Genomic DNA, 10,722 nt, shown 5'->3' on the forward strand with positions numbered 1-10,722 from the left:
GTGTATGTGCTGTGTGGGGTGTGAGTGTGTGTGTATATGAGTGTGTATGGGGGTGTCTGTGTACATCTGTGTATGTGTATGTTAGTGTGTGTATATGAGTGTGTCTGTGTGTGGGTGTGTGTGGGTGGTGTGTATCTGTATGTGTGTATCGGGGGTGTCTGTATATCTCTCTCTATATGTGTGTGTGGTGTGTGTGTGTGTAGGGGTGTGTCTGTGGGGGGGTATATGTATGTCTGTGTATCTGTGTGTATGTCTGTGTGTATATGTGTATATATGTGTGTGTGCTTTGGGGGTGTGTGTATGTGTATATATATGTGTGTGTGGTACGTGTGGTGTGTATGGGGTGTGTATATGTGTGTATGTGTGTGTGGTGTGTATGTGCTATGTGTGGGGTGTGAGTATGTGTGTGTATGTGTGTGGGGTATGAATATATGTGTGTGTGGTACATGTGGTGTATATGGGGTGTGTATATGTGTGTATGTGTGTGGTGTGTATGTGTGTGTGGTGTGTATGGTGTGTATGTGTGTATGTGTATGGTGTGTATGTGTGTATGTGTGTGTGGTGTGTATGGTGTATGTCTGTGTATGTGTGTATGTATGTGTGGTGTGTGTGGTGTGTATGTGTGTGTATGTATGGTGTGTATGTGTGTGTATGTATGGTGTGTATGTGTGTATGTATGTGTGTGTATGTGTGTATGTGTGTGTGGTGTGTGTGTATGTGTGTGTGGTGTGTGTGGTGTGTATGTGTGTATGTGTGCATGGTGTGTATGTGTGTGGTGTGTATGGTGTATATGTGTGTATGTGTGTATGGTGTGTATGTGTGTATGTGCAAGGTGTGTATGTATGTGTGTGTGGTGTGTGTGTATGTGTGTGTGGTGTGTGTGGTGTGTATGTGTGTATGTGTGCATGGTGTGTATGTGTGTGGTGTGTATGTGTATGTGTGTGGTGTGTATGGTGTGTATGTGTGTGCGATGTGTAAGGTGTGTATGTGTGTATGTGTGTGGTGTGTATGTGTGTATGTGTGTGTGGTGTGTATGGTGTGTGTGTGTGTGTCTACGTGTGGGAGAGAGAAGCCAGAAACCTCCCAGAGAGCACCGTGGCTCGACCCTCCCTGCCCACAGCCTGGCAGCTGGCGCCAGGGGACAGGAAGTGAGGAGGCCGGCAGCCCTGAGCGGGGGCCCCCGGGAACCTGGTGCCCAGGAGGCAGGGACGGGGAGGACGCAGAAGGAGAGCAGGTGCTGGGAGTTCCTGGGGGTGGACAGCACGGTGCCCGCACCAGAGACCCTGTGCGCAGGCTGTGTCAGCCGAGGGCTGTGGGGGTGCAGAGGCTGCCCCAGCCGGCCCTCCTGGAGCCCAGCACCCGCAGTCCTGGCCGGTTAAGGCACGGTATGAGGTCAATGGACAGACAAGTGAGGGGCAGTGGAGCCCGCACAGCATAACCCTGCTGTCCAGCCATCCCTGCGTTCTCAGGGTCAGGGCCCTGTCTGAGCAGCTGTTCGTTGGAGGTGAACGGACCAATGGTGAAATGATGAAGGAGCATCCCCTCCCTCCCCTGCAGCCCCGCCCCTCCCTCTCTCTCCACCTCCCCATGGACTCCCCTGCACGGCTGGCACCTCTCAGCCCCCAGCAGTACCCAGCAGCACCGTGCCTGGCTGTGTGTGTCCCTTCTTGGCCCTGGGGGAGGTCAGGGGCCAGCCAGCGACACCACGGGGGACCGGAGCAGTAGCTTCCCCTCAGTGGGAAAATAAAAGAATGTGGTTGCTTCCGGTTGCTTCTGGTCTTTTCTGGCTTCCGGTTGCTTCTGGTCTTACGTGCTGGCGTCTGCCTGGGGTGGCTGCCCTCCTGTGAGGGCTCCACTGGCCAGGCCCGAGGACTTTGTAGGTCCCAAGCTCTTTGACTCTCCATGTCAGATCAAACACACTAGGACATGGGCTACCCGGACCTAACGGAACAGTCCCAGGTGGGACTGAAGGTCTGGGGCGTGAATATTTTTGAAAGGATTTGTGTCATCTTTTTTTTTTAAAGATTTATTTATTCATTTGAAAGCCAGAGTTACACAGAGAGAGGGGGGGAGAGAGAGAGAGAGAGAGAGAGGTCTTCCATCCAATGATTCACTCCCCAACTGGCCGAAATGGCCGGAACTGTGCTGATCCAAAGCCAGGAGCCAGGAGCTTCTTCTGGATCTCCTACGCGGGTGCAGGGGCCCAAGCACTTGGTCCATCCTCTACTGCTTTCCCAGGCCAGAGCAGAGAGCTGGATTGAAAGAGGAGCAGTCGGGACTAGAACCAGCGCTCATATGGGATGATGGCACTTCAGGCCAGGGCGTTAACTCCCTGTGCCACAGCGCCGGCCCCCTTGTGTCATCTTTAGAATGTGGCACTTTGATAATGTCTGGACACTGCACTGCTATTACTTTTTTCTGTTTTGGTTATGGCTGATTCCCTACTATGCTTGGCGCTTAATAGTTGCGCAGCAAACACTGGTCGGGTCAGTGGCAATTGTTGGGATTTGAACCTGGCCTTGCAAATGATCCTGTGAGCTGAGTTTATCAGGAACATGATGGACATGGTGTTAAACAGGTATTACTTAAAAAAATTATTTAGTTATTTGAGAAGTAGAGTTACAGACAGAGAGAGAAGTCTCCCATCCGCAGGTTCACTACCCAAATGGCTGCAATGGCCAGAGCTGGGCCGATCCAAAACCAGGAGCCAGGAGCTTCTTCCAGGTCTCCCATATGGGTGACAGGGGCCCAAGAATTTGGGCAATTTTCTGCTGCTTTTCCAGGCACAGCAGCAGAGAGCTGGATCGAAAATAGAGCAGATGGGACTCAAACCAGCGCCCACATGGGGTGCCGGCATTGAAGGTGGAGGCTTAACCTGTTACGCCACCATGCTGGCCCCTGCGGTCGCCATCTTGAATCTCTGAATACTATTACCTTGGGGTTTGTGTTTTGTAAGTGAAATCTGATGAGAAAATGGAGCAATCCCCAGGGAGCTTAGCTCCCCTGTGTCCCCCTTCCATACCCCCCAGAACGGGTTCCCGGCGACTCACTTCCTGTCCCCGAGCGCCTCCACCTCTGCCCCACCTGGCTGACCCCTTCTGTGTCCAGACGTGGAACAGGTGCTTTCCCAGGTGCATTAGCAGGGAGCTGGTTCGGAAGAGGAGCAGCCAGGACACAAACTGGTACCCATACGGGTCGCAGGCTTTGCAGGCAGCAGCTTAACCTGCTGCCCCACAGGGAGGATTGAAGACTGCAGGACTGACCTCTGGCACCCTCACCCTGGGATGTGACAAGGTGGTGGCTGTCCCCTCCACATGCTGAAACTCTGCTCGGGTCTCTTGCCCACCCCCATCCAGGTGCTGAGCAGCAAGCCCTCAGGGGTCCCCACTAACCACGAGCTGGCCAGTGGGTGGGCCCCTCCTGCTGGCACCGTGCAGCTGCCCTGCTGGGCTCCCCGGGGATGCTGACTCATTGAGGACTCCTGCCCAGCCAGCTGGAGCTCCTCCATCCTGAGAACGGGCCACGCCCCTCGTGTCTCTGAGCCCTACACCTGAACCGTCTTTCCCTGCCTCCTTGCTGAGCCCCCCCCATCTGTCACAGCAGGGCTTTTGCACTGTCTCACTGGGACCTCGGATAGGACAGGGTTTTGTCTCTCTTGCTCCCAGCTCTACCCCAGTTTCTGTGTTCAGTAAGCATCCCCACGTGAAGACCCATCTCCCGACTTACGTTTCAAATAGTGCAATCATGAATTAAAAAAAAAAAAAGATTTATTTGAAAGGGAGAGTGTCAGGGTAGGAGAGGGGGAGAGAGAGAGGGAGAGAGAGAGGGAGATTTCCCACCTGCTGGTTCACTTCCCAAATGCCTGTAACAGCCAGGCAGGACTGGTTCCAGCTGAAGCCCAGGGGCCTGGAACTCCTTCCAGGTCTTCCACGTGGGTGGCAGGGGCCTAAGCACTGGGGCCATCTGCGGCTGCTTTCCCAGGCACATCAGCAGGGAGCTGGTTCGGAAGAGGAGCGGCCTGAACACAAACTGGTACCCATACGGGTTGCAGGCTTTGCAGGTAGCAGCTTAACCTGCTGGCCCACAACACTGGCCCTGGTGTGGGAGTCTTAATCCCTAGTTCTTAACTATAGGCCAAAGGCCCAGGAGCAAGAGGATCCATCCTGGGCTTCAGGGCTGCGCTTGCCTGCTGGGGGTGACCCCACGGTGCCTCTCCACCTCTTAGCAGTTACAAATAACTCCCCTGCCTGGCAGGTGGCTCCGTGCAGTTAACTGTGAGCCCCTCGGAGCTCAGCGAGGTAAAGTTCCCCGGGTTCCCCAGCTGAGAACCGAGCCCAGATTAGCCTGGCTACTAAATCCAATGTCCAAGCCACACACCCTCTGAGTGCTTGTCGCATCCACCTGGCGGGTGGGGGGGGGGGGGCGCGGGGGGGGCAAGGCAAAGAGGCTGCAGGGGACACGGCTGAGGGGGAGCAGACAGGGAAGGGATAGTGAGAGGAAGGCTGCAGGGAGAGGTTCAGATGCTACACTGGATCTTAGCCAAAAGGCCGAGACACGACTGAGGAAGGTTCAGGCCCAGGAAGGCAGGCTGGGTGGTTCGAGTTTCTAGCCGTGGGTAGTAGGGAGCCACGGGGGGTGTTTGCAAGGTGGGTAGAGGGCGGGGTCAGCCTTGCTGTGGGAGTCTCTAGAGGCTGTGCACTTGGAAGCAGGTAGGAGGAGAGGAGGAGCCCACTCAAGGGGCAGGTAGATGGTCCAGAGGTGACCCACCTGCCTGAAACAGGGCGAGAGCTTTTTTTTTTTTTTTTTTTTTTTTTTTTTTTTTTTTTTTTTTTTTTTTAAGGCAAGAGAGCCATTGGGAAATATAGTGGCTTGGGTGCTGGGGGGAGCAGGTTGAGGGGGGTGAGGAAGGGCGGCCAGGGGAGTGTGGTGGCAGCCTGGGGACAGCCTGGGGCCCTGAGCGTAGCAGGTGCTCAGTGACTGTCTCAGGTTTCCCACCCTGTGTGCTGATCCTGCCCTGGTCCCCGGGGAGCACTCCACCCATCCCGCAGCTCCACCGGAGGGCGCCCTCCGTCTTTGCCATGCACCCACACGGCTCCTCTCTCTCTCTCTCTCTCTCTCTCTCTCTCCAACCCCCTCCCCCTGCCTGTCCTTATCTTTCCCTCCGTCTCCATGGCGACTCACCACCTCGGCTCGCTTGCATCCCAGCCTCTGCCAGGGATTCTGAGCCGGGCTCCGTACCTCCCTCCTCCGGAGCCCTGGTACCCGCAGCCCTGTCTCCTCCCCCTGGGGTGAGTCCAGTGGCATCCGCCCTCTCCCGACCGACCGACCGACCAGCACCTTCCTCTCCTGGTTCCCAGAAGGAGTCTGTGCTGCTGGGGCGAGCGGCCGCCGCCCTCCGCCTGCCACCACTCGGCTCTGCTGTCCAGGAGGAGCTGCCCTAGCCTCGGCCTGCTCGTACCGGACCCTCTCCCCACTCAAACCTCCCATGCCGAGGCCCACCTTGTCAGTCACTTCCTTCTGTCACCGGCTGGGCAAACGGGCAAGTCTCAAGTCCTGGGATGGGGGATGGTTTGGGGCTGGGGGGGAGGGGGAGGAAAGGATGGGAACCCCAGAAATCCAGGCTGAAGATGGAAGTCTGCATTGTGTTCTAGATCTCTCTCTCCTCTGTCTCTCTCTCCTCTCTCTCTCCTCTCTCCTCTTTCTCTCCGCTCCCTCTCTCTCTCTCTCTCTCTTCCTCTCATCAAGGAGAGAAAACAGAGCTTCATGGGAAACAGCAGCAACAGTTGGTGAGTGGAGGGCCTTGTGGCTGGGGTCGGTATGGGGGGGTGGGGTCAATGTCCGGTGGGCTGGCAATGTCAGACTCCAGGAGCTCAGCCCTGCGGCCCAGACGGATGGACGGATGGACAGATAGATGGAATTCTGGGGAAGGGAGCGCAAGGCTGGATCTGCCAGGCTGGCGAACAGGGACAGGAAGGAGCAGGTGGTGCTGTGTGGAGGCAGACGCCAGCTCAGAGCACAGACTGGAAGGAATCTTCTGAGAACCAGAGCCATCTGCCTAGCGGTAGAGCAGGCTGCCACGCTGTCCTCCTGTCCCCTGGGCAGCCTGGCTGAGGGCAGCCCCCCCCCCACCGCCCCCACCCCCGCCCCTGCTGCAGCAGGCCAGGGAGTGGTGTTTCCGGAGCACGCGTGCCAGGCCCCGTGCACACTGCTGCCTGGCCACCACAGGGGCGGGCAGCTCTGTAGCCACGACCTCTCCGTTGGGACAGCGAGGCAAGCAGGGGCCCAGACGGTGGAAGGAGGTGGCCCCCGGCTCGCATGGCTGGGAGGAGCAGAGGCAGGGTCCGTCCTGGGCTTCTCTCATCACCGCTGTGTTGTCCCCCTTCCCCCCACCCCCACCCAGGGCCCACGCGACATTCCCCAAGTTGGAGCTGGGCCTGGGGCCCCGGCCGGCTGCGCCCCGGGACCTCCCCGCCTGCTCCATCTGCCTGGAGCGGCTGCGGGAGCCCATCTCGCTGGACTGTGGCCACGACTTCTGCCCCCGGTGCTTCAGCACACACCGCATCCCAGGCTGCGAGCCACCCTGCTGCCCTGAGTGCCGGAAGATCTGCAGGCAGAAGAGGGGCCTCCGCAGCCTGGGGGAGAAGATGCGGCTCCTGCGGCAGCGGGCGCTGCCTCCCGTCCTGCAGGTGTGGGGCAGGGCAGAAGGGGACGGCCCTGGGAGTCCAGGCCAGACACACGCCAGCCTCGAGACACCTGACTCAGGGATGCTTCTTCTTCCCCCACTCTCCCCCAGGAGACCTGTGCAGTGCGGGCAGAACCGCTGCTCCTGGTGCGCGTCAACGCCTCCGGAGGCCTCATCCTCAGGATGGGCGCCATCAACCGCTGCTTGAAGCACCCCCTGGCCAGGGACACCCCCGTCTGCCTCCTCGCTGTCCTGGGGCAGCAGCACTCAGGGAAGTCCTCGCTCCTCAACCACTTGCTCCAGGGCCTGCCCGGCCTGGTGAGGGCGGGCACGGGCAGGAGGTTGGTGTGGGGGCGGGGGGCGGAGTCTGTGGCCCCTGTTGCTCTCTGGGGACCGGACAGGGACCAGCTGACGCTCTCCTTCTGCACCTGCAGGAGTCCAGAGAGGGCGGCTGGCTACGAGGGGCCGAGGGGTCCCTGCCGGGCTTCGGCTGTGGCGGCAATGGCCTCACCAGGGGCATTTGGATGTGGAGCCACCCCTTTCTGCTGGGGAAGGAGGGCAAGAAGGTGCGGGGTGGGGGAGGGCGGTGGAGGTTCCGCAAGAGGAAGCAAGGATTGGGCTGGGGGCGGAGGTGAGAGCGAGCGAGCGAGCAGAGATGGATAAAGAAGCGGGGAAGAAAGTCTTTGAGGACCTGGTGGAGAGAGCCGGGCCTGATTCCCCTTCCCCCCCATCCCGGCCCCGGCTGGCCCCCCACCCCGGCACCCATGTAGGTGGCTGTGTTCCTGGTGGACACTGGGGACGCCATGAGCCCTGAGCTGAGCAGAGAGACGAGGATCAAGCTCTGCGCACTCACCATGATGCTGAGCTCCTACCAGGTGAGGCTCTGAGCCAGGACGTCCGTGCCCTCCCTAGCTCAGCCTCCCCCAGAGCTGAGGCTCTCACAGCCTGGGTAGCCAGGGGTCTCCCCGTGGGCAAAGGTGGCAGCGGGCATGGCTGTAAAGGTGGCTGACCGTGCCTGAGCCAGCACGAGGCCTGTGAGGGTCACCACATCCCTCCCGGCCTGCCGTCTGAACCCCGAGGCGAGCCCAGACCTGCAGGCCTCTCCTGGCTTGTAGGACCACAGCTCCTCCTTGCCGGGGTCTTCCCAGAATCCCCCTGCCTCTGCAGACCCCCTTGCTTCTTGTTTTCCTTGTCCCAGATCCTCAACACCTCCCAGGAGCTGAAAGACACAGACCTGGACCACCTGGAGGTGAGCAGGCCCAGTGTCCGGAGTGGGCGGAGCCAGGTGCTCTCAGGTTCTGGCCGAGGACTCTAGGGTGCTTCTGCAGGGCCGTGCGTCTGCACCTGGAGGGTGGGGCAGGAGAGGCCTGGCTTGTGCGGAGGTGGGAGAACCCAGAGGCTGTGGAACGGAAGCTGGGTTCCTACGGCCGGCATGGGATGGACCAAGGCCCTGACACGCTCTGTGGCCCACCCCTAGATGTTCGTCCACGTGGCGGAGGTGATGGGCAAGCATTATGGGATGGTGCCAATCCAGGTGAGGACCCCAACCTGTGCACTTGTCAGCCCAGGCCTGGACCCCCGACCCCCTGTTGGCTGCGGCCATCGAACCCTTTTTCTTCCAGCACCTGGACCTCCTGGTGCGCGACTCCTCCCACCCCAGCAAGGCGGGGCAGGGGCACGTGGGCGAGGTCCTCCAGGTGAGCCTTGCAGAGGGCGGCTGCAGAGGTGCCTGGCGGGGGAGGGAGAGGGGCGGGGGAGGCGGGCAGGGGTCCCAGATGCCCATCTCAGAGCCCCCCCATCTGTCTCAGAAACTGTCCGGCAGATATCCCAAGGTCCAGGAGTTGCTGCAAGGACGGCGAGCCCGCTGCTACCTGCTGCCTGCTGCGGGGAGACAGTGGGTGGACAAAGACCACGGCGGCGCCGGAGGCGGTGAGCGTCTCCCCCCGCAGAGACCCCGGCGTGGCTCCCGGCTGTCTCTGGAGCCGTGTCAGCCCCAGGCCTCTCTCCCGCAGGAGCCGAGGATGACTGCGGCCGCCTGCTGGGGGCCTACGTGCTGGACGTGCTGAGCGCAGCCCCCCAGCACGCCAAGAGCCGCTGCCCAGGGTACTGGAGCGAGGGGCGCGCCGTGGCCCGAGGAGACCGACGCCTGCTCACGGGACAGCAGCTGGCCCAGGAGATCAAGGTGTGAAAGCTCCCTGCAGCCCCAGGCGCTCGGCTGGCCCCAACTCTCCCTGACCCCGCCATGGTGTCTCTGCAGAACCTATCTGGCTGGATGGGGAGGACGGGGCCTGGTTTCAGCTCCCCGGACGAGGTACGGAGTCCCGGGGAGGAGTGGGGGAATGGCAGAGAGGCAGAGCGTGCGTGTGCGTGTGTGTGCGTGTGTGTGTATGGGGGGGTTAGAGCCCAGGCCTTGGCCGTGGGGGTCCCTGTGCCCTGGGAGTGGCAGTGAGAAAGCAGGGGCAGCCCGGCCGGGGTCGGGGTGGGGGGCGGGGGAGGGGAGGAAGGAGGCAGCCTGGGCTCTCCCGTGGACAGATGGCGGCGCAGCTGCACGACCTGAGGAAAGTGGAGGTTGCCAAGAAGGAGTTTGAGGAGTACGTGAGGCAGCAGGTGAGCCCCAGGAGGCTGCACACGGCGGGGAAAGCGACGCCCGGGGTCTCCTGGTGAGCGCAGCCTCCTGTCTCCTCCCGGTCCCAGGACTTAGCCACCAAGCGCATCTTCTCGGCGCTCCGCGTGCTGCCCGACACCATGCGGAACCTCCTCTCCACCCAAAAGGACGCGGTCCTGGCGCGGCACGGCGTGGCCCTGCTGTGCAAGGGCAGGGAGCAGACCCTGGAGGCCCTGGAGGCCGAGCTGCAGGCCATGGCCAAGGCCTTCATGGACTCCTACACCATGCGCTTCTGTGGCCACCTGGCAGCCGTGGGGGGCGCCGTGGGGGCGGGGCTCATGGGTCTGGCGGGGGGCGTGGTGGGGGCGGGCATGGCAGCAGCGGCGCTGGCGGCCGAGGCTGGGATGGTGGCGGCCGGGGCTGCCGTGGGGGCCACGGGGGCGGCCGTGGTCGGGGGCGGCGTGGGTGCTGGGCTGGCTGCCACCGTGGGCTGCATGGAGAAGGAAGAGGACGAGCGGGTACAGGAAGGAGACCGGGAGCCCCTCCTGCAGGAAGAGTAGCCGCCCCAGGAGGCAGGGGAGGAAGTGGGGGGAAGCGGTGCCTGCCATTGCGAGATGCCCACGCCTACCAGCCTGAATGACAGTGTGCAGGCGGCTGGCTGGGGGAGGTGCCCTGGACCGGGAGGCAATGTTTGGGGGTGAGGAGCGGAGCGCGGGGCCTGTTTCTGGTTGCAGGTGATTGCTGATTTGCCATCATCCCAGATGACCTTGACCCCTGAGTCTCCCACCACAAGTGAGGATCCACTCTACCCCGCTATTTTCCGGATGACCTTGGACTGTTAGCAGGGCTTAGCAGGTGCCATCCTGGAAGTCTACTCTTGGATCCTGACCTTGGCGTTCAGGAGCTGGGGACCCTGACTGGGGCTGTGGAAGAGAGCAGGTGTTCATCCTGAAGCAACCCCCCAGCGCGTGGCTTCCTGTGGCCTCCCAGGGCTCGCGCTGTCTGTCCAGCCCACGTGGATGCAGCAGTACCCATGTTGTGTGTGGAATGCCCTCACCCCGACAGGTCGGATGCCAAAGAACAGCACAGGAACTGCACCCTGGGCTTGAGCAGTCTTGACAGCGCTCTGTCGAAGTCTTACGGAGTACAGCAAAGTGAGCAGATCTGTCCTCAAACTTGACCTCGCTCCCTGAGCTTGTGAGAAGAGCCCTCTGCTCCTTGTCAGTCCCAGTGCCCACTGCAGAGGCCTTACAGGGACTCAGGGGCTGGCAGGGTGGGGGCTCTCCCTGGGGGATGAGGCTCTACAGGATGGATGGGGTACATGACCCTTTATTTTATGCAAAATAAAAAGTGTGTATGTGGATGTCTGCTTCCTTGTATGATACTGGAACAAGATTTCAAGCCCCACAGGGCTGGCCTTTGTGGTGCAGTGGTT

General features: G+C 60.8%; 1 protein-coding gene across 1 annotated transcript; it reads left to right on the forward strand.

Moving 5' to 3' along the window:
• The first annotated feature begins 5,485 nt into the window (after positions 1 to 5,485).
• Positions 5,486 to 9,847, forward strand: RNF112 (ring finger protein 112). The gene is made up of 14 exons (XM_062174826.1): positions 5,486 to 5,539; positions 5,746 to 5,786; positions 6,401 to 6,686; positions 6,794 to 7,000; positions 7,117 to 7,248; positions 7,453 to 7,557; positions 7,881 to 7,931; positions 8,160 to 8,216; positions 8,305 to 8,379; positions 8,491 to 8,611; positions 8,695 to 8,864; positions 8,940 to 8,993; positions 9,215 to 9,289; positions 9,377 to 9,847. Exons 1-14 carry the CDS (start codon positions 5,486 to 5,488, stop codon positions 9,845 to 9,847), a joined length of 1,899 nt encoding a protein of 632 aa, XP_062030810.1.
• The last annotated feature ends 875 nt before the right edge of the window (positions 9,848 to 10,722 follow it).

This window comes from Lepus europaeus, chromosome 18 (assembly GCF_033115175.1).
Source record: "Lepus europaeus isolate LE1 chromosome 18, mLepTim1.pri, whole genome shotgun sequence".
In the NCBI taxonomy this organism is placed as follows: domain Eukaryota; kingdom Metazoa; phylum Chordata; class Mammalia; order Lagomorpha; family Leporidae; genus Lepus; species Lepus europaeus.